General features: G+C 38.9%; 1 protein-coding gene across 3 annotated transcripts in view; it reads right to left on the reverse strand.

The window, feature by feature from the left end:
* Positions 1 to 27,473, reverse strand: part of LOC134357994 (oxysterol-binding protein-related protein 10-like) — a 178,974-nt gene that overhangs the window by 40,584 nt on the left and 110,917 nt on the right. For all 3 annotated transcript variants that reach the window (XR_010020769.1, XM_063069844.1, XM_063069843.1), the window contains exons 7-8: positions 26,197 to 26,343; positions 916 to 1,414 (exon numbers count right to left, since the gene is read on the reverse strand). Coding sequence is in view for 2 of the 3 variants with exons in the window: in XM_063069844.1 (XP_062925914.1) it covers positions 916 to 1,414; positions 26,197 to 26,343 (646 nt within the window). In the remaining variant the exon portion in view is untranslated. The remainder of the gene's footprint in view (positions 1 to 915; positions 1,415 to 26,196; positions 26,344 to 27,473) is intronic.

The following is a 27,473-nucleotide window of genomic DNA, read 5'->3' on the forward strand; positions in this document are numbered from 1 at the left end:
CTTAAACATGGCGGTGAAATGAGGAGGTAAAAAAAGGCACAAGGAATTTTTGCCTTCATTGGGTACAACATAGAACATGGAAGATTAAGGTCTTGGTAATGTAGAAAAACATTATTTAAGCCACAGCCGGAATACTGTATGCAGTTCTGGTCACAACATTTCAGGAAGCATGCTATTGTAGTGAAGCAAGATATATTAGGATGTTTCAGATAGAATATTTCAGTTATGCAGAGACACTGGATGGACTGGGTTTGTTTTCTTTGGAATAGTGGAGATCAGCCACAACCTGAAAAAGGTGTACAAAATTATAAGAATCATAAATTGAGCATATAGTAAGTAACTATTCCCCACGTCAGAGTCATCCAAGACCAGACAGCATAGGTTTAGAAGGCAAACACGAGGAAATCTGCAGATATTGGAATTTCAAGCAACACACTTAAAAGTTGCTGGTGAACGCAGCAGGCCAGGCAGCATCTCTAGGAAGAGGTACAGTAGACGTTTCGGGAGGGTCTCGGCCTGAAACATCGACTGTACCTCTTCCTAGAGATGCTGGCTGGCCTGCTGCGTTCACCAGCAACTTTGACGTGTGTAGGTTTAGAAGGAATCAGAGGAAGATGCCTTCTCATCTGGAGGGATGCTGATTAAAATGGTGGAGGCAGCTACTCTCAATATTTGTGCTCTTGAATCACCAAGGAATAGTGGGCTGATAAACAGAATTAGTGTGGATAAGTCCTTGATATTCAGCATTATTATTATAGGCTGAAGAGCCCATTTTTGTGCTGTATTCAACTGGAACATTACAAAATGAAAATTACATTTAGAAACTTGACTGTAAGATAGTAATGATTTACTATTATTGCTACCTGCTATCCACTGTGGCTCATTTAATTTGATGAATTTAAGAGCTGTTCTTACCTTCCCCTACCATCGTGACTCCTATGGACATCCCCATGAATTTGCTCTTGGTCCACACGTGTGCATTTACACACATTTTCCTCTCCTTGCATTCACAGTAAAAACCTGAAACTGGTGGATGATGGGAAATTTGTTCTGCTGTAAACCTCACTTTATAGAATTCTGTAAGGTCCTTGCCAGAGTCAATGGCATGTTTGATCTCGGGCTGCTCCTTGGCAATAGTTGAAATGCTGTTGTCTTCATTGGATTTTACTTTATCTTTTGGCACATTCCAGGAACAGTGGAATGTTTCTCCTATTATTGGATTATAGGGCTTTTTTGCCACTGCTCCTTTTCGTCCCTCATGGAATGAAGTCAGGTAAAACTCCACAAAGCAGATAATCCGTTCTTCAGCTGTGGTACCTGCTGTGATCGACACAAACATGTCTGCATGGGCCATGAAATTTGCATACATTTCCAGCAATGACCTCTTCTCCAAAATAAATGTTGGAAGCACTACCTGTGTTAAGAATAAATGAAGAAAATATTATAGGACATCTTAAAACACTGGCATAGATAAAAAGTGATATTAAAGATATATTTAATATAAATGTGACAATACACATCTTAGCATTAAAAAAAAAGCTTAAACACAAGAGTTTCTGCAGGAGCCAGAAAAAAATGCTTGAAATCTTGAGCAATACACACAAAATACGGAGGAACTCAGCAGGTCTATGGAAGGAAATTAACAATCGGCATTTTCCAGAACCTGTTACTACGGATCCTTTGACTGGTAAATTCATGATAAACCAGTTTGAAAGGCTTCTCAGAACTAGTAACAACAGGAAATTATGAAAGATGGCAATGGATAGGACAATAACCAAACCAGAGGACTCTAGTAATTTTGAAGTTTCATTAACTGTAGTTGATAATAAGATCATCATTTGTAATCCTTTTATAGTTGCATCTGCATTCTGCAGACAGCACAAATATTCAGGTTGTCAGAGGAGATGACCTTGGGTTTCAGAACAATTCTGATCAGCTGGTAGGCAAGGAAAGCAATGGAAGATGGAATTTACTTTTGAGGTGATCCGTTTTGGTGTGTAATGAATAATAAAGCCATGGGGAATATTGTCCTTTGATCCCTGAAGATGATAGAAATAAAGGCAGAAGGAATACTGGTCTTCAATGACCACACTATAGAAGATATGAGCATAGGGAACATGGTATACAACTTCAGACAGATCAGAGCTGGTGTCTTTTCTGGTCACAGCATTATAGGAATGATGGGAATGTGCTGGAGAGGTTGAAGAGAAGATTAACCCAGGCATTACCTGGTAGAATGGCTAGAGATGCAGATTAGCTTCCCTTGGGTCAGAGGAGACTGAGGGGGTTTAGATGGTTGAGTCAAAATTTATGAGGGGAAAAGATAAGACTAGTGAGTGTTTTCTCTCCATTAATGTTGACTTCTGAATCCAGAGGGCATGTAACACGTGAAAGGTTTAGAGCAGAGGTTCCCAACCTTCTTTATGCCATGGACCCCTGCCATTAACCAAGGGATCTGTGGGAACCCCTTGTTTACAAGGATCTGGGGTTAAGGCAAGGGACCAAGTGCTGGTAAATAGGATTATTTAGGTGGGTTCCTGATGATCAGTATGGACACTGTTGAAAGGCTCACTACTGTGATGTTTCATGAATATGTCTTTAATCATTGTCAAATCAAATTATTTTATAAGCACAAGTTTGCCTTTTAAATTATTATTTTGCTTTTCAGAATTAAAAACTGAAAGATTTTGTTTCAGCTAGGAATATTTTTAATTTAACATTAAACATATGTAAGATGATTAAACTTTCCCTCCTCATTCTTACTGGTCTATCCACAGATTTTGAGACATTCCTCTCTAATCCAGCTGACTGGTATTGCATTTATTTTGTTACATTCACGAAATACCTATAATTAGTCTCTCCTTATTTGAATATCTGCTAATTACAGAATCTCCCATGGATCTGTGCTTGGATCTTTTCAAGAGTAGTCAGAAAGAGCTAGGTTTACTTAGTGTATCAGTGGAAACTTAAACTGTGTTTGAGATGATGTTATCAAGAGGTGGCAGGTAGATGAGAATTATAAAAGGATCTTTAGAGAAAATTGAGAGAAGTGAGTCACTAACGATAATACATTAAATGTATCATAGAGTCATCGACAGCTACAGTACAGAAACAGGCCCTGTAGCCCACTTAGTGTAAGCCGCACTATTATTTTATTGAGTCCCATCAATTCTCACCTGGAACATAGGCCTCCATATCTCTTCCATCTACATGCATACCCAAACTCCTCTTCAATGTTGCAATTGAACTCATATCCACTGCTCATTCTACATTCACACCAACCTCAGTGAGATTCCCCTTCAGGGATCCCTTTAAATATTTAAATTTTCACCCTTAAACTATGACCTCTAGTTGTAGTCTCACCTAACCTGAGTGGAAAAAGCCTAATTGCATTAACCATATCTATACCCCTCATAATTTTGTATACCTCTATCTAATCTTTCATTCTCCTACTCTCCAGGGAATAAAGTCCTAACCTAGTTAATCTTTCATTATAACTCAGGTCCTCAAGACTTGGCAACATCTTTGTAAATTTTCTCCATACTTTTTCAGTCTTATTGATATCTTTACTGTGGATGGGTGACCAGAACTGCACATAATATTCCAAATTTGGCCTCACCAATGTCTTATACAACTTCAAAATAACATCCCAACTATTGTACTCAAATCAAGGTCAGCACGCCAAAAGCTCTCAAGACTTTACCCACCTGTGATGCCACTTTCAAGGAATTATGGATCTGTATACTCAGATCCCTTTGCTCTACCAGTCTCCTTGATGCTCTGATGTTCACTGTGTAAGTCCTACCCTGGTTTGTCCTCCCAAAGTTCAACACTTCCACTTCATACTCGCCTACATCAAATTGCATGTGGCATTTCTCACCCCATTTTTCCAGCTGGTCCATATCCCTTTGCAAACTTTGATAGCCTTTCTTGCCATCCAGTACGGCCCCAAACTTGGGAGTTATTTGCAAATTTGCTGATTTAGTTTACCATATTACTCTCCAAATCATTAATATAGATGACAAACAACAACAGTTTGTCCCTATGGCACACCACTAGTCACAGACCACCAGTCAGAGGGGCAACGGTCTACTAGCACACTCTAGCTTCTCCTGCTAAGACAATGTTGAATCCAATTTATTACTTCATCCTGAATACTGATTAACTGAACCTTCTGGACCAGCCTCCCATGTGACACCTTGTCAAAGGCCTTGCTAAAGTCCTTGTAGGCAACATCCACAGTCGTTCCTCCATCAACTTTCCTGGTAACCTTCTCAAAAAACTCTTAAGACTCTATAAATCATTCACTTATCAGTCTACGATGAGATTTTGGTAAAAGTCTGCATAAAATGTAACATGCAATGTATCAATGTTTAGCTTCATTTGGCTTTGCTTGCTTTGTGACTAGGAGAATAAAATAATCTGAAAAGTTTGAGGATGTAGCACAATCTCCTGATGTCTTTACAGGTATTTGAAATAATATTATTAATCAATTTCCCCTGTGCATTAAAACCTTTACTTATAACAGTACAGTGTAGGAAAAGGCCCTTTAGTTCAGCATATTTGTGCTGACCACAATGCTAATTTAAACAAATCCATGTATCTAAACATTGCCTGTTCATATGTATTTAAATTCTCAAATATTGTTACAGTATCTTCTTCCACTACCTCTTCTAGAATCATATTACAAGCACCTAGAACACTGTAATTTCCCTTGTATGTCTCCTTTAAACTTCCCCCTCTCACCTTAAAGCTGGTATTTGACATATTCACCCTCGGAAAAAAATGTCTACCCTATTTCTGCTTTATACTGTAGTTACAAAAATTATAGCCAATTTAAATTTGCAATTTCATTTACTAAATTTTGATACTTATTGTTCTATTATTACTGGTGTAGAACTTTTCAAAATGCACACTGGTGCAGGAAGGACATCTAAACTAGGATAGTTAATGGATTTAAAATATATCTATCTTTCAGGAAAAAAATGGGAATTCCAAATAACAGTGTCACCACTGCAGTTACTGACCACAATGGCAGGAAGATTTACAGGCTTATCTCAGGCAGGAGGCCAAGTTGGTCAGGATGATTGGAAGGTACTACAAGAGGTAAGTTTAAGAATTGGTAGGTGAAGATTCTGGAATGTATAAGTAATGTAATTTCTGGGACAATTTTGAATCAAGCAATAGATAAATGAGAATTCAGGACAATATAGGATGTGGATGGTAGAATGTTGTAAAAGTTGAGAACTTGTCCAGAAGAATGCAGGACACCAACGATGAAGGACTTATTTAGTGGGGAAGGAAGTAGGGGGTTGATATAAAAAATGTTATTGAAATAATATTTCATGAGGGTAAATAATCAAAGTGTTGGAAGTTAATGACACAAAGGTTGCATGATTGATTGGGTTTGTGACCAAGTTTGTGAATGATACAAAGATATTTGGAAGAGTAAGTAGCATTGAGGAAGCAGGGAATCTGCAGAAAGACTTGAACAGATTAGGAGAATGGACAAAGAAGTAGCAAATGGAATACAGTGTAAAGAAGTGTATGGTCATACAGTTCAGTAGAAGTCATAAGGTATAGATTATGTGGTAAAAAGGGAGAGAATTCAGAAATTGGAGATCCAAAAGGATTTGCGAGTCCTGGTGGAATATTCCCTCAAGTTTAACTTGTATGTTGAATTATTAGTAAGTTAAACAAATGCAGTGCCAGCACTCATTTTGATAGGTCTAGAATGTAAAAGTAAGGATGTAATGCTGAGGCTTTATTAGACATTGGCAAGACCGCATTTGGAGTATTATGAGAATTTTGGGCCCATATTTAAGAAAGTTTTGACTAGCATTGGAGAGGGTCCAGAGGAGGCTTACAAGAGTGATCCCAGAAATGGAAGGATTAATGTACAAGGACTACTTGATAACTCTGGTCCTGTACTTGCTGGAGTTTAGAAGAATGAGGAAGGATCTCATTGAACCCCACCAAATATTAAAAGGCCTAGATAGGGTGGACGTGGAGAGAATGTTTCCAACAAAGGGGGAGTTTAGAAGAGGCCACAGCCTGAGAACAGAAGTATGTCCCTTTAAAACAGAGATGAAGAGGAATTTCTTTAGCCAGAGGTTGGCAAGTCTGTGGAATTCATTGCCACAGATGATTGTGAAGGCCAAGTCAGTGGGAATATTTAAAGCAGAGGTAGTTAAGTTCTTGAATAGTAAGGGCATCAAAGGTTTTGTGGAGAAGGTAGGAGACTGGGATTAAGATGAAAGCATGTATCAGCCATGATCAGGACAGGACAAACTCAATGGGTTGAATGGTTTAATTCTGCTCCTATATTTTATGGTCTTATTCAGCTTCAGCAGATTCCAGACCCCTTTGCTCTCCCTCATGCTTCCTTATACTGGAGGCTGTTAAGTCAATTCATTTTAAGGTAGGTGAAGATATGTACACCCATGCTGAGATCTAAACTGATATGCAGTGGTATTTGAATGCAACAGGTGGATTTTGATCCACATTATTGTAGTGCATTATCTCACAGACCACAAAGACTAGCTAATAAGTATTTCTAAGGGAAATTGTTCTGCAGAAAACAATTCAACATCTACAGTTATTTGGATAATTAATATGTGGAAAATAACACCAGTAAGGTTGGGTGGTTTTTGTTTCATAGCAACATTTGTTTACTGCCTTTGCTCTCCAGATGAAACAGATTACAGAGAAAAAGCCTTCAGTACAGAGCAATTTCATATCCTCTTCATGATAAGCTAAAGAATGTTACTGCCAAAGTGTTTCTCAGGAGCTGTCAATGTTATACTGTACTGAAAGGTCATGGCAAGTTGTGTACAGCTTGCTCCTACAATCAGCCATTTTGTCGCTTGTATCTGGATGTTGTTTGAGAGATAAATATTGGGCAGAATACTGGCTCAGTTCCATTGTTCATCTAAATTTTTGTGTTTGCCTGACAGAGCAGACAGAGTCTGTTATGTAAATACATAAACAAATTATTTAAAAATCTCATCACAGTAACTGTCACCATAAAGCTAAAGATTTTTTAACAACCCATATCATTCACTAATGCACTATAGGGAAGAAAATCTGCTAAATCTTACAAAGGCTGGGTCCAACAAGTATTTGACTTAACTGGCTCTGCATTTCAAAAGCAACTAGGAATGGAAAATGCATGCTGGCTTTGCCAGCAAAGTTTGTATTCCCTGATGAATTATGCTAAAAAAGAAATTTGAGCCACAACAAATACCAATCAAAACCAATCCCACATTGACTTTATATTCCCTCTCACCCAAAAAATTGTCATGAATTTTTAACATAAAAGATGGTCAACTTACTTCAGAATCATGATTCAACTATCTACAAAAATACCTATCTTTGCAAAATTATTATTCTCTAAATAGATTATAAACAGCATGAAAGTATTAGTGTTTGTCACTTACAATCAACAAAAAAAAACCATCTTACTGAGACCAAATTTCATAGGAACCCTAGAGCTTCATTTAAATTATTGTTCTTTTCTAGATGATGCTACGCAAACTACCATCCACAGTAAGAAAGCAATCAAAACCTCAAAGGCTCCAAGACTAAGTTACCAACTCTAGGTTATAACGTCTAACAATGAGTAAACCTAATTTTGCTCAACTGCAGTCTTAATTACTTTTATCATAAGACTAGAGCATTTAGAAAGATAAAAATTATAATAAGGCATATTTCACTTGAATCAAAATTAGGCTTATAAGAAAGCTTCCATTATCTTAGTAATCCAATTTTGTTCAACTATGTATTTTAAATAATAACCTTTGTCAAAAGGAATTAAAATGTCCTGAACAGTTTTTGATTTGATGTATTATAGTACAATTTAAACACTATTACTTTGAATGGTAATGTTGATATTTCTTCATAACACACATTTAATACCATTTTAATAGTGAATTGCTTACAAGTTTTATGAACTGAACAAATCTGAAACTTAGTCTAGCATATTCTGTGTTCTGACAAAAAGACACATTTGTCAATTTTCTTCAACTACACCAGTAATATAGTTCTTCAATTTAGGTCTTTACGCAAAAATCATATTAAATATGCACATAAATTTGTGGGACTCCTGAAGTTTCTAAATTTATTTTCATGAGAAGACTGTGTTCAGAAAGTAATAGTGAAACTGTTGGTGAGCAGATAATGTTTCATCTGGTTCTCTTACCTTCTGGTTTAAATGTGACCCCAGGCTCAAACAAATGTGACTGAATCTCAACTGTCCTCACAAAGACACAAAAAAATAGAATCACGGATGGGCCATCTGGCCTTTCAAGTCTGCCCCATCATTTAATATAATCTATTCTGGCCTCAACTCCTCTTCTGTTCTACTTCCATTTGTAATTCTATTCCTCAATTTATCAAATATGAATCTAATCCTGCTTTAAATACTGCTAATAATCACTTCCACCACTTGTAGGAACAGAATTACAGATTTGACAATATCTGCAATAAGAAATGTTCATGTACATTGGTTTTAAATGACTAACCTCATACCTTGTAGAGATATCCTGATTCAAGACTCTCCCTATCGTCTCATAATCTGTTAAGCCCCCTTTGAATCTTTAATGTTCAAATAAGGTTACCCTAGTTTTTCTTACTCTAAGGAATACAAGCTAAACTATTTGGCTAGGGCAACTCTCTTATCTCTGTAATTAACATGCTGAATCTCCTTTGGACGGCTTCCAATGTTACAATGTATTTTTTTAAGGTTAAGAGATTAAAACTGCATGCAATATTGCAGGTAAGGCCTCATTAACATTGTACAATTGCAGCAACCCCTTCCTGACCTTAAACTCTAACCACTTTGCAATAAAGACCAAAATATCATTTCCTTTAACTAGTTAGTAGACTTGCCAGCAAGCTTTTTGTCACTACCCCAGTGATCCTTCCTTATTAAACACAACCAAATCTAAAATAATCCAAACCTAATTCAAAGGATAATTCAGAATGGGACATTTTCAATGAGTGAAAATAGATTACTGCACCAAAGATAATACCAATAAAGCCTAAGATACAATATCAATGCAAGTTTTATTTTAAAAGAAATGCAAAATTCTTGTTTCCAAGACTAGATCTTTTTCTTAAAAATGTATTAAGATAAAACAATGTGTAAACTTCATATTCTTATTGTAATAATTAATTGATTTACATTGATTAGCAATGACAAAAAACTTTGCACTTATGTAGCATCGTCTTTCATAACCATGGAAGTACTTTGGATCACTGTTGTTATGTAAGGAATTCAGCAGCCACATACATAGCAAGGTCCCATCACCATGTAATAAACAGGTAAACCTTTAGGAATGTTGGTTAGAAATAGGTTTTGGTCAAAAATCTCCTAGTCTTTTTCAAGAGTGCTGTTCACGTCTACCTGCAGAGCAGACGAGGCCTCATCACCCAAAGAACAGTATATCCAGTAGTGCACTAGTTTTTCAATTCTGCTCTGGAATGTCAACCAAGGCAATGTGGAGTATGAAAGCTCAGCATCTACTTTCTTAAATTAACACTTTGAGCTCATCCCATTCCACCTCCATAACTGGGATTTTCTCTTTTTATTCCCCTTTTCTTTCACCTGATAATAGTCAACCTTAAGCAACATACATTATAAAGTAAGTATCAGCAGCAGTTCAAGTACTATTTCAAGTACCAAATTTACTAATTAATTTTGAAAATCATGATGGTCAAGAAGTAATACAAGGAATGCACTATATTTTTCCAAGCACAATTCCCCAAATTTCTAGGGGCATTGCTATTATAAAAAAAGACTTTATTTTTGCATAATTTACTGCATATTACATACAAAATTGATCATCATTGCCATTCCACATTAATCAGCTGATTTTCAGCCACACTGAAAATAATTTCCACTTTTGAACAAGTCACTTAGAACATATGAAACCTTCAAATTCATACACGATTAAATTGTTCATACAAGGTCATTGCAATTTTTCCAGCAGAAAGGACAGGAATTATTAAATTCATTTTATTTTGCAATGTTTTGTATAAATATGTGCATCCATATATTTCATTGCTTGGAGGATTCAGAGAGGTTTTTATTCAGGAAAAAAAAGACACTGAGTGGATTGCTTGTTTGCCATTGATTTTGACAGGACATTTTTAATTCTGGATTTACACTAGTAGAAAAGGTCAGCTTCACAGTGATTATAATAGTTTTTTTTATTTAACCACAAAGATAGGGAAAAGGAAACAGATTGAGGTGCAAAAGCGACAAGAGAGACAGAACATGTTACTGATAAATACATGGTAAAGAAAAGCACTTAAATATATAATGAATTGCAATCACTGCTGATTGCCTATAATTTCTGATAGTAATATTCTACAGCAGTTCAAAGTGTGTTTACATTGCAGTACTGTTTCTGGATAAAGATGCTGTACCAGCCACCTCGTGGTATTGCTTATCATTTTATTCATTAATAGCTACATCAGAATTGGCACATCTAGTAATACTGAGAAACTAAACAAATTATGTTAATATTCCTGAAGGTCCTGGTAAAAGAACAGGTCTATGAATTTGTTGAATATCACATCTTGCAGTTTACTATGGACCAAATAAACAACAAGGGATCATTATAAAAATTTGCAAAGCTGGCAGGAAAACATGAACTGGCACCATAATTTCATGATTTTTAAAATCCAAACTATCAGTTTGCTTTAGCACTGGGTGACTGACACAACTTGATAGCAGAATGAAAGTGGAAATTGGAACCAGCATGTACCAATCAATAACATTTTACATTTTCAATCTCCATAAACCTTCTGTCACTGGTCCGTTGAGCAGCAGCAGTCTAGTCTACAAGCACTTTTTGGGACTACGATAGTGTCCAAGGCAAGGGGTTCCCAACCTTTTGTAAGCCATGAAGCAATACTACTAAGCAAGGGGTCCACTGGCCTGAGGTTGGAAACACTTGGTCCAAGAGATCACTTGACAAGACTGTGCTTAAGCAACTAGATACATATCATGCTAATGTCTATATTTATAATGGAAATCATATAAGTAAACTTGTTTACATGGCTCCACTTGGTGTTGCTGCCATACCCAAAGAATGTCAAGTTGTTATTTATACGCATTTTTTGTAAATACAGAAGAGAGTGCTTAGAACTTAAATTGTTGTCAGGGAATGCACCATATTGTATAGGAGAAAATAATTACCATCTATAGATAAAATAATTTTATTACCTTCCTCAAATCTATTTCAAAGTTCCTAAATTTAAGGCCAAGACTGAAGACTGAGTTTAATCATAGAACAAAAATGTTCAACATGTCTAACTTGTAACAAAAGGAATGGTTTAGACTCTAATCAAAGCAAAGGGTGATACAAGCTCTCAAACTTCAGTTAAAATTAAAACTACAGAAGACCCATCATCCATAATTTCATCTTAACGAATATCCATCTAATATGATGAATGATCATGTATGCATAACTTTACCAGTGGTAAAGTATCAGTTCTATATTTAGCAGGAGCTTTTTAGCCCAAGAGAAACTTCACGAGCCAGAAGACTGGCTAACATTTTAATATCATGCACTTATTTCAGTGGAGGATGCCTTATATACAGAAAATCGAGGTAAATATACCTCATATATATCTATTCACCAAAAATCTAAAGCTATTTAGTAACCAAGGAAGCACTCATATTGATCAAAAGGAAATAAGGTCTACAAAATTAATCACATGGCTTTATGTACTTTGGCCTTATGCAAGCAAAGATGGAAGAACATTAAAAAATGTTCTACTGGTCAATTGCAGAATAATTTAATTATAGACACTGAGCAATTTTAAGTTGGTTGAATATCTATTTTTGCTTTTAAGTTCAAGGAACAAGATTTGCTCTCTGTGTTGCTCTTTTACTACAGTCTCTCAAATTTTGTTTCTTACAACCCTGCCTAGTCTTTTGTGAAAGAAAGCAGTATTTTGCAGCACTGCACTTGGTAAACAAAAATGTAATTTAGCACTGAAAGAATCATAGCAAATTACTTTTAAATGCAACAAGCAATTTAATTTCCCACTTCCATTCTAGAAAGCAAAAGAGATCAAGTATTATCTACAAAAGTTGCTGCATGACACTATTATTCTTTCACTGCTAAACAGTGGGACCATTGATGAAATTTAGTTGTTGGTGCACAGTCCAAGTAAAATAAATATAACATTTATATAAGTTTGACAGCAGTACATCATTTTAACTAGCAAACTTATACTGGAGATTTCCCCATTAGCTACTATGATTAATTCTACTCCAACTATCTGATTGCTCCCCACACCTTTTCTTTCTGAAATAGATTATTTACAGTAAACTTGCAGTAATCCAGCATACTCAGATATTAGTGATATTGGACAAATTTTCAGACATTTATTGATGCTTCTATTAATACCTAAACACGCTTTTAATTCACAGTTTTTTAAGATTTAACACAGAATTATAATAAATTTTCCAGTGACCAGTTAAGCTCAAAGCAAGCTCAGAAACCAGGAAGGACCCTGTGAGTGGGAAGGATGCATGGGATCTTGGGTCCTGGTGATTGGGAAGGGAATGTGGCACGTCACCTGAGATAGATGCCGACCAACCATAAATTTTGAATAGCGAGATATCAGATTATTAGATATTTACTGCAGTTCCATTTCAAAATAATTTATATAATTTGATTCAGAAATTTGTGACAGATATTTCCAAATGTAAAGCATATCCTCCAAAGCCTATCTTCCCAACATTACTTTCAATGGTTAGATTATCACAAGTGCATGACCTCTTTAATCCTGCAGGCCTCCAAAAAAATTGTACTTTATTCTCAGTCCAATTTTACAAAGGCATTGACATGTCTCCCATTAATGATTATCCTTATAGCTACTAACAGTATATATTTTGGGTCCGAGTCACAGCATAGGAATAGCCCTAATGGCCCACTGCATCCATACTGACTATTTGCATCCATCTACCCCTCCTTCACATCCTTCCCGTAAATGGAATGTCCAAAGATAAATAGAATATTCCAAATATTTAGAGAATTCAGCTTGAACATTTAAAATGCCTAGAAAAGCTTGTAGGCTAGTGTATCTACTCACTTAATCCCTATTCCCTAGATCTAATTAAAACTATTTCTCGAAAGATCCATTTCATTTCTTTATAATTGACAAAATAGAATACTTAACATTCTGAAGCTTAACGGTTCCTGCTTTCCTGTACAATTAATAATGTACCTTATCCAATATGGTATCATCAACATATTTCAGTTATGTTCCCTCAGTTTGAGAGTCCAACCTGCAACTAGTCAATACCAGACCCCAAAAAATTCATGGAATACCACTTATTTCATTTCCATTCTTTTAAAAGGTCCCTCATGCTTTCTTCCCTGCCACCAAAGAATTCCATTTAGTGACTTTCCACATAATTTCATAGACTCAAGTTCTTTCACCTCAGTTGCTATTTGTCTCGTCAGCACTTGATATTCTAAGGTAGTTCTGCAATTTCAGAATACTGGATTGACTGACATTTATTGGATGCATTTTACTGTACTGATGACAAGGTAGCACCATACTGTGCAACTGTTTGCAAGTTTTTCCACTTTCAACTACAGATCAAGAACAGAGATTCTAGTTGAAGACAAAAGCTAATTGCAAGTATCAGCAAATTTTTCATAGCTCAAAAATTAGAGAGTGTAATCAAATGCAGCACCATCTAGGTAACAATTGCTAAAACACTACTCATTTTTGTATTTTTTTGGATTGAAATAAGAGGGTAGTAGGGCCAGCCGGTGGTGCAACGACATCGGTGCCAGACCCGGGAGCAGAGGTTCCCAAGTTCCAAACTAGTAGGGTCGCCCCCGAGTACGCTTTCCATCCATGCCGGGTTGAGTGTCGAGACCGCAACTCGACCTTGTAAAACTAAAAGGGAAAAAGACTGCGAAAATGTCTGTGTGAGGAGTGGCAGGCCACACAGTCTCTCTCCCGCTCCACGCCTTGTAAAAACCATGAAAAATCCATCATCACGGACGCACGCACGGACTCACACAGGCACACGGCAAAAAATAAAGAAGAGGTTATCGATGCATAACTGCATAGCTTGAAAATTGAAAATAAGGGAACATTACATATTGTTGGTTTTGATAGCAATGGAATATCATTTTTTCCCGTTGGTTATAGTAACAAACTAAGAAAATGTACAGCTAAACATGGTTAAAGCTTTTTTTAAAATAAAAATATTTTATGGCTTTACAGGGAATGGGGGAGGTGTGGTTCGGTGGATCCAGACTAGTAGCTCCAAGTTCAGTGCCAAATCTGTTAAATAAGCTGATCTCAGTACTTTGAGTTGAAGAGAAATGTCAAAAGTCACAAATCAATTGTGAAATATCTGACTATTATCTGCCTATTACTCTTGGAAAGTAAACTTCTGTAAATGACAGTCAAGTTTAGGATCATCTGCAATGTCACCACAGTTCAGTAAAATAACAACACTGGGGTCATAAAGTAAAAACAGTACTTGGAGTTAGATACCAGACAAGTAAGAGTGATCATAAAACCCATATGCCAACAAGCCAGGCAAGAGGAGAAAACTGACACAAAAACAGGTCATCAATTTACTGATAATATGTAAAAAAAAAATCATATAAAATAATTACCAAATATACATATGCAATGGCTCATGACAACATGTATTTAATACTCCATATTCACTGGGTTCCAGTGCCTGGAGGCATAATGCAATCACTGTCAAATGATGCAAACTTTTCCAATCTCTGAAATTTTTGGTTTCAACTTATGTTTCAATCATCCCCTAAAGCGACATGCAGCTTTATTATGATTACCTATCGATGACTACTCAGAAGTTCAGATTTAAAGTTAAGGATAACTTTGGAGATCTTGGATATTCTTCATCCTGCATAATGGATCGAAGGCAGAGCCAATAAAGTTCAACATGTAAACTTCGTTGTTCATTAGCATTTTAAAGAGTTAACTATGTTTCCCAGTCAACACAATTACCTCTTTAATCCTACAGATAATCAAATTATATATATCATACATATTGTTTCCCTCATTCTTTGAGTATTTCAACCTGTATGCACAAATGAGCACAATTAATGAAAGAGACGAGTAGAGAGATTTCCCTTTAATATGTCTCACTTGCCATCATTTTGTTCACGTTCTCTCTTTGCTCACTGTTTATGATGGGCTGTCCTCAGCCTCGCAGAGCAGTTTTGATCAGAGTGGCTAGTAAAAGCAAGAAGATAGAATATAGCAACACATAAATATGGACACGTGCTTCAAACTGTATAGGTAACCTGGCACTCTCTCCTATCTGCCCCAATTCCATAGATACAAGTCACACAATAAGTGACATTGTCACCTGGATGATATAGCTAGTCTACAACACAGCAACACAAAAATGCTTGAGATTTCAAGATGCTAAATAAAATTTATTATATAATGTTTTAATTTAATTTTCTCGTTGTGGCCAAATTGCAGCAGGGGTAAGCCGACAATATTCTTCTACCTATTGCTTATTTACATTTTCCAAGTGGCTTCTATGAACCTGAATACCAAGTGTTTTCCAGGGATGGAATAAAGACTAACGGCAGCAACAGCAACTCTGAAGAAGTCAGAGTCAGGCCATCATTACATCTGGGAGACTGTTACACTCCCACCTGTACCAGTTGGGAGATCAGTTAATGCCAAATTCTTCCTTCTGAATGTAGTTGGTGGAAATATTAGTATGAATGTATCATGGTTTAACAATTTAAAATTGATATTAATTTCAACAACAATAAACACGCCCTAATTTTAGTTCTAAAAATTTTTTTGATAGATGACTCTGATTCCAATTCTGAGAAGCAGAATTATTTCATCCCTGTAATTTCATTGAACTTGTTGCATCATTGTTCAAATAGGCCAATTAATTATGTATTTGCTTCAGATTTTTCTTTAATATTCAGTTAACAAATGATGAACTACTTTAGTTCAGTTTCTTTTATTCTTTCAGTGGTGACTTTATTCCCATCTGTAGAGCCTTTAAGAAATAGAGATTCTTGGAGTGTCTCTTCCATTGGAAGAAAAGAAACCTCATTTGATTAGTCTGATCCTTAAGAGCCAGTCCATCAACTAGAAGCTTTAAGGGACATTAAGGCATATTTGTCTTTCCATCCGCAGCCTTAAATCATGAGAATTCAGTGACGCTCTTGTTAAGATGTCCAGGACCCAAGTTTTCCATGGCAAATATGGAGTCATTAAGATGCTTGTAGTTTTCTCCAAATATTTTGATCCTGGATATAAAAGGAAAACAGAAAGAGTATATAGGAAATACCTATTGCACAAGACAGATAAGGCTATTGAGAGCTCCTACAATAAAATCTTGGTAATTGTTTTAAATTGCCAAGAGTTCATTTCCATCTAACCCACCTGTCAAAGAGCATCTGAGTCATTCTGCAGTTGAGTCCATTTCAGTTACACCTCTGCATGTCATTAAAGTGATTGTGTGATTTTCCTGAAATTAATGATATGTCTCCAAGGCATTAATATTATAACATTAATTTCTATTTCTTTCATAAATCTATGGTAGAAAATTACATCCAGAAAGGCCTATGATGGTTTGACTCTTTATGTTAGGAAGAGTATGATTAGGTACATGCTTGCACTCTCTTCCCTTCCACTTTTTTATTTCTTTGCAATGGAGACCTGAAGGGAACAGTAAATTATTAATTTTTCTTTTGTTAATACCATTCTAATGATTCCATCATTGTTACATTGATATGTTCAAAAAAAGGAATACCCATGTAAAAAACGTTCAAATGGCTGTTAAGACACTGGAAAAGGTGAGTGGAAAATATTATAAAACAAGTCCTACCATCAGCATAGGATTAAGATGCAACACTAGGTTTGAATCCAACTTTGTTATTATATGAGAACTTCATAGTCCGTAGTATGGCACATTCTGTTGATAAGATCCTGCCAAAATTTGTATAAAGGCCTGGAAGGTTACGCGTATTTTCTTTTCTTAAATTGCAACAAAATATCCCTTGAAAGTTTTCTTAGTAACCTTTGCCACTTTAATTATCTGTGTAAAATTGCTGCCATATTACAACAGTAACTAAATTTTGGAAGTATTTAATTCATTTTAATGTAACTAAGACGTCTAAAGATGATTAAAGTTATTAAATAAATTCAAGTCCTTTTATATCAACTGAAAGCCAACATATATGCTGCAATCCCCTTAAGATGATTAGCTCTAAATAAAAATCTTGAATAGGTTGATTTCTAATTGTGAGAAATTTTCCATTTCACAGTAGTTTTCTTTCAATTAAATGACATCCCTACACAACAACAAATGGGCATTTTTATGCTGTCTATAGACATCCTCTAGCACAAACAAAACTCATTCTACCTTTATACAGAAGTACTGAGAGGTCAGCACATACAATGTTCCAATTCCTGGCACAATAGTCAAATGAGTCAAGTTTCTGATGCCACACGAAAGTTAAAATTTATAATAAGCAGAGTGATCATCTAGATTCCTATAGTTTTAAATAATCCATAACCTCTTCCAGGATGTTTGGATAGTTCAAGGGAAATGAAAAGTCCAGTTGTTAAATTTAGTACCAGTGAGAACCTCCTGATAACTGCCACATACCTGACAATATACATCAAAGTTGCTGGTGAACGCAGCAGGCCAGGCAGCATCTATAGGAAGAGGCGCAGTCAACGTTTCAGGCCGAGACCCTTCGTCAGGACTAACTGAAGGAAGAGTGAGTAAGGGATTTGAAAGCTGGAGGGGGAGGGGGAGATGCAAAATGATAGGAGAAGACAGGAGGGGGAGGGATGGAGCCGAAAGCTGGACAGGTGATAGGCAGAAGGGGATACGAGAGGATCATGGGACAGGAGGCCTAGGGAGAAAGACGGGGGGGGGGGTGACCCAGAGGATGGGCAAGAGGTATATTCAGAGGGACAGAGGGAGAAAAAGGAGAGTGAGAGAAAGAATGTGTGCATAAAAAAGAGTAACAGATGGGGTACGAGGGGGAGGTGGGGCCTAGCGGAAGTTAGAGAAGTCAATGTTCATGCCATCAGGTTGGAGGCTACCCATACGGAATATAAGGTGTTGTTCCTCCAACCTGAGTGTGGCTTCATCTTTACAGTAGAGGAGGCCGTGGATAGACATGTCAGAATGGGAATGGGATGTGGAATTAAAATGTGTGGCCACTGGGAGATCCTGCTTTCTCTGGCGGACAGAGCGTAGATGTTCAGCAAAGCGGTCTCCCAGTCTGCGTCGGGTCTCACCAATATATAAAAGGCCACATCGGGAGCACCGGACGCAGTATATCACCCCAGTCGACTCACAGGTGAAGTGATGCCTCACCTGGAAGGACTGTTTGGGGCCCTGAATGGTGGTAAGGGAGGAAGTGTAAGGGCATGTGTAGCACTTGTTCCGCTTACACAGATAAGTGCCAGGAGGGAGATCAGTGGGGAGGGATGGGGGGGACGAATGGACAAGGGAGTTGTGTAGGGAGCGATCCCTGCGGAATGCAGAGAGGTGGGGGGAGGGAAAGATATGCTTAGTGGTGGGATCCCGTTGGAGGTGGCGGAAGTTACGGAGAATAATATGTTGGACCCGGAGGCTGGTGGGGTGGTAGGTGAGGACCAGGGGAACCCTATTCCTAGTGGGGTGGTGGGAGGATGGAGTGAGAGCAGATGTACGTGAAATAGGGGAGATGCGTTTAAGAGCAGAGTTGATAGTGGAGGAAGGGAAGCCCCTTTCTTTAAAAAATGAAGACATCTCCCTCGTCCTAGAATGAAAAGCCTCATCCTGAGAGCAGATGCGGCGGAGACGGAGGAATTGCGAGAAGGGGATGGCGTTTTTGCAAGAGACAGGGTGAGAAGAGGAATAGTCCGGATAGCTGTGAGAGTCAGTAGGCTTATAGTAGACATCAGTGGATAAGCTGTCTCCAGAGACAGAGACAGAAAGATCTAGAAAGGGGAGGGAGGTGTCGGAAATGGACCAGGTAAACTTGAGGGCAGGGTGAAAGTTGGAGGCAAAGTTAATAAAGTCAACGAGTTCTGCATGCGTGCAGGAAGCAGCGCCAATGCAGTCGTCGATGTAGCGAAGGAAAAGTGGGGGACAGATACCAGAATAGGCACGGAACATAGATTGTTCCACAAACCCAACAAAAAGGCAGGCATAGCTAGGACCCATACGGGTGCCCATAGCTACACCTTTAGTTTGGAGGAAATGGGAGGAGCAAAAGGAGAAATTATTAAGAGTAAGGACTAATTCTGCTAGACGGAGCAGAGTGGTGGTAGAGGGGAACTGATTAGGTCTGGAATCCAAAAAGAAGCGTAGAGCTTTGAGACCTTCCTGATGGGGGATGGAAGTATATAGGGACTGGACATCCAAGGTGAAAATAAAGCGGTGGGGGCCAGGGAACTTAAAATCATCGAAAAGTTTAAGAGCGTGAGAAGTGTCACGAACATAGGTCGGAAGGGATTGAACAAGGGGTGATAAAACAGTGTCGAGGTATGCAGAAACGAGTTCGGTGGGGCAGGAGCAAGCTGAGACAATAGGTCGGCCAGGACAGGCAGGTTTGTGGATCTTGGGTAGGAGGTAGAAACGGGAAGTGCGGGGTGTGGGAACTATAAGGTTGGTAGCAGTGGATGGGAGATCCCCTGAGCGGATAAAATCGTTGATAGTGTGGGAGACAATGGCCTGGTGCTCCTTAGTGGGGTCACGATCGAGGGGTAAATAAGAGGAGGTATCCGCGAGTTGTCGCTGTGCCTTGGCAAGGTAGAGGTCAGTACGCCAGACTACAACAGCACCCCCTTTATCAGCGGGTTTAATAATAATATTAGGATTAGTGCGGAGGGAGTGGAGAGCAGAGCGTTCCGAAGGAGTGAGGTTGGAATGGGGACAAGGTGCGGTGAAGTCGAGACGGTTGATGTCCCGTCGGCAGTTGGCAATAAAGAGATCCAGAGCAGGCAGAAGACCAGAGCGGGGTGTCCATGAAGAAGAGGAGGGTTGAAGACGGGAGAAGGGGTCATCGGTGGGGGTGGAAGAGTCCTTGCCGAAGAAGTAGGCTCGGAGACGGAGACGGCGGAAGAAAAGTTCCGCATCATGGCGAACACGGAACTCGCTGAGGTGTGGGCGAAGGGGGACAAACGTGAGGCCCTTACTGAGAACAGAGTGCTCTGCCTCCGACAGTTGAAGGTCGGAGGGGATGGTAAAGACCCGGCACGGATGAGAGCTGGGATCAGAGGGGGGAGGGGGGAGGCTGGGGGTGTCAATGGAGAGGGGAGGGTTGGGGTGAGAGGAAGATGGAGCTTCTGAGGGCCCAGGAGTTGACGGTGGGATCTGAGGAAGACGGGGCTGCGGAGTGGTGATGGGGGAAGGGGAGACGGGAGTCACAACAGCAGCACATAAAGACCCGGCCTGGAGTTCAAGGCTGGAGTCGCAGTTGGTGGTTACGCGATCGCTTTGAATGTCTCCATGGTCGTTGCTGGAGTCCGGGTTTTGAATATGTCCTGAGGTGTTGGAGCCGCCGAGATCAACGGCAAGGGCCGCAACCGAAAGTTCATGCCTGCTAGCGTCGGGGCCGGCAGGCTCTGGAGTCCGTAGATGTAAGATCTTGCGATCTTTGCCTAGCATGACAAAGTCAAAGAAACGGCGATTGCAGGCGTGGATCCGACGGAGGATGAAATAGCGGGTAGGACCATTACAGGCGGCGAAGAAAGTGTCCCGAAGGTGTGGAAGGGTCTGGGATAGGGACACCAAGTACCTCCTCATGGCGGAGAGCGTCGCCTTCAGAGCTTGACGGGAGAAGCGGCGAGAGGCAGAGTCAATGAAATGTGAGTACCTGGGATCCTCAGAAGGTCCAAATTGAGAGGCTTGGAAACGAATCCTAAAGCCAACTGGAGTAAGTTGGCGACGGAGGCACGTTCCAAGAAAGGATACATGGCTGTGATAGCGAGTTTGAGTCAAAGTCTGGTCGAAAAGTTGAAGAGCCGAAGAAATCACAGATGGGGAGCAGTGAGAGATGGTTTCACCGAACTCCCGTCGAAGAGAGGATCTAAACTTCTTCGGTGTAGGCATCACCGGAAGAGGCTTCGCAGTAGTGAATTTAAACGCAAACAACAGGAATTCTGCAGATGCTGGAAATTCAAGCAACATACATCAAAGTTGCTGGTGAACGCAGCAGGCCAGGCAGCATCTATAGGAAGAGGCGCAGTCGACGTTTCAGGCCGAGACCCTTCGTCAGGACTAACTGAAGGAAGAGTGAGTAAGGGATTTGAAAGCTGGAGGGGGAGGGGGAGATGCAAAATGATAGGAGAAGACAGGAGGGGGAGGGATGGAGCCGAGAGCTGGACAGGTGATAGGCAGAAGGGGATACGAGAGGATCATGGGACAGGAGGCCTAGGGAGAAAGACGGGGGGGGGGGTGACCCAGAGGATGGGCAAGAGGTATATTCAGAGGGACAGAGGGAGAAAAAGGAGAGTGAGAGAAAGAATGTGTGCATAAAAAAGAGTAACAGATGGGGTACGAGGGGGAGGTGGGGCCTAGCGGAAGTTAGAGAAGTCAATGTTCATGCCATCAGGTTGGAGGCTACCCATACGGAATATAAGGTGTTGTTCCTCCAACCTGAGTGTGGCTTCATCTTTACAGTAGAGGAGGCCGTGGATAGACATGTCAGAATGGGAATGGGATGTGGAATTAAAATGTGTGGCCACTGGGAGATCCTGCTTTCTCTGGCGGACAGAGCGTAGATGTTCAGCAAAGCGGTCTCCCAGTCTGCGTCGGGTCTCACCAATATATAAAAGGCCACATCGGGAGCACCGGACGCAGTATATCACCCCAGTCGACTCACAGGTGAAGTGATGCCTCACCTGGAAGGACTGTTTGGGGCCCTGAATGGTGGTAAGGGAGGAAGTGTAAGGGCATGTGTAGCACTTGTTCCGCTTACACGGATAAGTGCCAGGAGGGAGATCAGTGGGGAGGGATGGGGGGGACGAATGGACAAGGGAGTTGTGTAGGGAGCGATCCCTGCGGAATGCAGAGAGGGGGGGGAGGGAAAGATATGCTTAGTGGTGGGATCCCGTTGGAGGTGGCGGAAGTTACGGAGAATAATATGTTGGCCTAGCGGAAGTTAGAGAAGTCAATGTTCATGCCATCAGGTTGGAGGCTACCCATACGGAATATAAGGTGTTGTTCCTCCAACCTGAATGTGGCTTCATCTTTACAGTAGAGGAGGCCGTGGATAGACATGTCAGAATGGGAATGGGATGTGGAATTAAAATGTGTGGCAATGTTACTTTGCTACCTTGTTTCTATCCGCTGATTAGAGGGGCTGTTATATATCAAAGCAAAGAAGACTTATTTTCAAATGCTTTCTGGTGATCACGTTCAAAAGCCTCTTTGCTCATTGAAAAGGAATTGTATCCAACATATGTATGAAAAAGGCTGATTCAATACCTAAATGAATCGTAGAAACCAAACCAGAATCTGAATTGATTGGATGTAAATCTTTGAAGGCTATCTTGTTCTGTTGAGAAACCAGGTAGTACTGAAGAGACTACAGATGCAGAGGTGAAATAATTTTGTAAGTGGATCTGATGTGTTTGAAAAGAAGAAAATTACTATGTATTACTTCCAGCATTCTAAATGCAACCAGACTTAATTCAGATTTTGACCAGACAAAATATGTGAATTCAAGAGGGATTCTTATCAAGACTCAATGACTTCACACCAATGATGCACAATTTTTAGGAATATTACTAAAATGAAATTATAATATTCTTGCATGTCTTAATACCAGATAATAGAATCAACCAGACAGCTACATATGCGTCTTGTGTAAACTTACAACGTAAAGTCACTTGAACAACTTGATCAGATAAGAATTTCTTAATTGTACAGTATTTTGACAAAAATATTAAATCCAAATTAATGTGTGGGAAAATAATTTGAATGAATGAGGAATTTAATTTAATACGATTGATTTCATCTTCTGTTTTAAAAGTTGTAATCTGTTGATTTTCACTATTTTTCCTATTACTTCAAGCTACATGCATATGGCTGTGGCTATCTGGTGAAATATTCATAGTAAAACACTAATAGCTATTGAATTTAAACACAATAAAGAGAAAATCATTTATATACAATAAGCAGAGTTCTGTAGCCCAGAAACTGGCCATTGAAACACAGAACATCCATGCCTTACATTTTGTCTTACACTAATCCCATCTCCCTGCATGAGATCCATACCCTGTTCAAGTACCCGTCCAAATGTCTTATAAACTTGTAATTCTGTGACCACCTCCTCTGTGATTAATTTGCCCTCAGATCCCCTTTGAAACCCCTTCACCTTAAATTTATGCCATCTTGTTTTTGATGTACCTATCAGGAGAAAAAGACTCTAATCATCCACTCTGTCCATGCCTGTTATAATTTATATGTATGCCCACCAGATCACTCCTTAAGCTGCTTCGCTCAATGGAAAACAAGCTCAGTCTGTTCAATCTCTTCCCATATCTGAGGTCCTCTAATCCGAGGCAAACACCTGGTCAAAAACATAAAGCTGCTAGAGGAATCAAGCAGGTTCTCATCCAGAAATGCCGACTATTCCTTTACTTCCACAGCTGCTGCCTGACCCAATGAGTTCCTCAAGCAGCTTGTTTTATTAGCTCCAGATTACAGTATATACAAAGTCAATATCATGGTAAATATCTTCTATACCCTCTTCAGCACAACCACATCTTTATATAATGTGGCAGCCAGAATTGCATAAAATACTCTAAGTGAAGTCCAACCAGTGTTTGGCTAGGTTATAACATACCCTCCCAATTTTTACATATGTAATGCTCTGGTAAAGGTTTTACTGATAACGTTGTAGGGTGTTTCATGTAATGGTCTTTGTGTAAAAGCAATGTTTGTGTTACTGTTAAGAGATAAGGGATGCTTAGGAATGTGGGCCATCCAATCAGGAGAGTGGAACGGAGAGAAGGTTCTAGAGAAGGCTGGGGGAGCAGCTTTGTGACCGACACCAGTGTGGGTTTTTGTCTTTGTTCAGCAGGAGATGAAGAGAGAACCGGTCATAGGATTTGATCCGGCAGAAAAACATGATTCGATGGAGCTAAGGTGTAGAGGTCTACCAAGGATCGGTGAATATGGCTTTTGAAAGATCTAAGCTCCAACCTATGCACATTTGATTGTTTAATTATAAAGGGCCCTTTTTGGTTTTTTTCTTTCTTTTCTTTATTAACTCTTTGGTTAAGTTAACATTCACAAATATACTTCTTTATAATTGCATGCAGTGTGCAATCTCTTATTTTATGCTGACGGGCGACTACTGGGGGCAGTAAATCACACAGCATTCACACAAACCAGGGTTTGAGTGGGCGAGACTTCCAACCCCACGGATTTGGCGGGTCCAAAGTCACATACACCTTAGACGTACAAAGCCTGAGAAAGGTGGGTTCTCGCCGCAGAATCCAATGGCTGTTAGCGAGGGGCTAACAAGCCACATTTCCAGAGGAGCATAGTAAAAGGGGGCTTCATATACTTAATCCTATCTTTCAAGAAAATCATGCCATATACTTTCTTCACTAAGCTATCTAACCATGTACCCACTTTCAAAAAACAATAGATTTGAACCTTGTCCATCAAAATTCCTTAGTATCCTACCATTTACCGTAAATGTCCTACCCCAATGGGACTTCTCAAAACAGATCACATCAAACATTGGATTTAAATTCTATCTGCCAGCACTCCATGTAATTTTCTATTGGATCTATATCCTACAGTTGTCTTTGACAATCCTATTTGCTATTATAACACCACCAATTTTCATATCTTTCGTAAACTTACTAATAATATACCCTACATTCCCATCTTTCATTAATATTTATCACAAAGAAAGATCACAGCACTAGTTCCTGCAATACACTAGTCATAGACATCCTTCCATTCTATCTGACGGAAGATCTCGTCCTGAGTCCATTTTCCTCCATAGATGATGCCTGACCTGTTGAGTTCTTCCAACATTTTGTGAGTTGATCCTGTTACCACCCTCTGCCTCCTCTCACCAAGCCAGTTTCGAACAAACAAAACAGGATGCTGAAGGAACTCAGTGGATCAAACCATGGATGCAAAGGGGCAGCGATGTTTCCAATCAAGCCTCTGCCTCAGGACACTAATTTCAAGGCTCCAAACATGAGCTATTCTTTTGACTCTTGCACTTGTGAAATTGGCCTTCTCTTCGTTTAGGACCTCATACCTTTCCAAAACTAAATAGAAGGATTTTGCAAGTTAGACAAACTACTTGTACTTTTAAACACACGTGCATTGATCTTCCTAATGGATTCCCCATTTCATTTTTCCATACCTTCATTAAACTGTAGTCAATTTAAAAGAACTCAACCATTTATGAAAATTAAACATCCAGATTTCGGACTTCTTACATTGTTTTTCACCATTTCAAAATCTAAATGAAAAACAAAAGCATTAAGCCAGGTCCTTTAAAGTATTTATTAAACTGTTGTCTCAGATTCTATAGATTTCATTAAAATAACAACTGCAACTTAAAAGAAATGAAATGGATCAAGTCACCTCCAACACAAGAAATGAAATAGATCAAGTCACCTCTGACACATTTATAAGTCTCAGCAATATTTTCCAATAGACCTATTGCAGATAAACTGATAGCAAATAGAATTAACTAACTACATCAGACATAATGACAGCATTATAGCACATATTTTAATTACCTTATCAGCATGCTACTGAAATTAGCATCAGAATGCTAGGGAATCAAGAAATATTCTGCTGAAGTGGGTCTTCTTAATATAACAAACACAGGTCACCAAAAAGTGCTGTAAGTACCAGTCATCAAATCAATTCATGGCACTTCAATTAAAAAAAAACATTTTTGCTGCTACTGAATTTTCAGTTCATGGTCTTAAGTGGAGCAAATAGAAAGAATTAAAATAGAATTACAATGGTTAATGTTGTCAAAGAAAACTTTGAATAAAGTATTTCTTGCATCCATTGAACAATAGTTATTTCCTCCATAATTGTTGACTAATTAAGTAACACATTACCAAACAGCAAACAAAACCTTTCATTTAGTATTAAATATATTTGATTTCACAGGTTGAATGGCCAAATTCATTACATACCCTAGTGAGGTCCATGCCAAGTTTCAGTTGTGAAAGGAGGTGTAATATAACACTCCGTTGATCATCCATAACTCCTAAATCTTCTTCCACATTGTCTTCACTATCTGTTATCTCATCTTCATGATTTATTACTTCAGGACATTGATGCTAATAAAAAGAATATTAATTACTTAGAAAATCAGGATTAAAAAAAACATTTTCAAAGATTGGACAGTTGTTTTTTTAATACTTTTCCTTTCCTGCCCCTTTTTTGTACTGAATTTCCCTTTCAACAGGAGAAGTAAACATTACAGGAAGAAAGTGTTAAGAGAGACTTCACAACACAGCATTGTTTTTCTCCATCATCTACATCAGCCATTGCCTTAGATCAGAAAAATAATTAACTCACTCTGTATGACTGCAAACTATCTGATGTCCAAGTATGCCATTACACTCAATGCAAGTATTGTTAGTGCACGCCTATTGACAGAAGGTGGCTGGAATAGGCAAGTTTCACAGAACTTACTGTTAGCTTTCTTCAGCTCTCCAATTTACTGGATTAGATATTAACTAGATATGAAACCATCCTCTTCTGTCATGCGACATCAGTATTCACAACATTAATTGAAAGCAGCATGCTTAGCTCTGTGGGCACCATCTTATTCAAGATGTAATTAGCTTCTTCTGAAAGGCTCTGCTTGTATTTAATGGTGTAAGGTTTCCTAGTCATCTTTTATTCAGCATTTGAGTGTAAACAAATCACTATAATTTTTAATCTCTTTGCTACCATAACTCTAAGCATTATCTGCAGGCATCGATAAAGCTCTTAACAGAATGAACAGTTGAAAAGGTGTTCTTCATCTGAGATCCTTGGCAAATATATTCTTGAAACACTTCAGCTACCATTTATTCAAACCCTTTCCATGGAGGAAAGTGAAATAAATAAGATGAACTGCTCTCTCATATCTATCATAGATTTGAGAACATAGACTATGACAACATAAAAAACAGGTCCTTCGGCCCACAATGTTGTGTCAAACCCATTAAATTAGTAATCAAATGGTCAACTAATCTCTTCTGCCTTCACAAAATCCAGATCCTTCCATTTACCTCACAATCATATGCCTACCTAAACATCTCTTAAAAATCCCTGATGTATCTGCCTCTACCACCATTCCAGTCACTGATTTCCAGGCACCCAGCACTCCGTACAAAAAATTGCCCTCACAGCTCTTTTGAAATTACCCTCTTTCACCTGAAATGCATGCCTCTGGTACAAGACATTTCTCCCCTGAGAA

Source organism: Mobula hypostoma, chromosome 17, assembly GCF_963921235.1.
Source record: "Mobula hypostoma chromosome 17, sMobHyp1.1, whole genome shotgun sequence".
NCBI classification, from domain to species: domain Eukaryota; kingdom Metazoa; phylum Chordata; class Chondrichthyes; order Myliobatiformes; family Myliobatidae; genus Mobula; species Mobula hypostoma.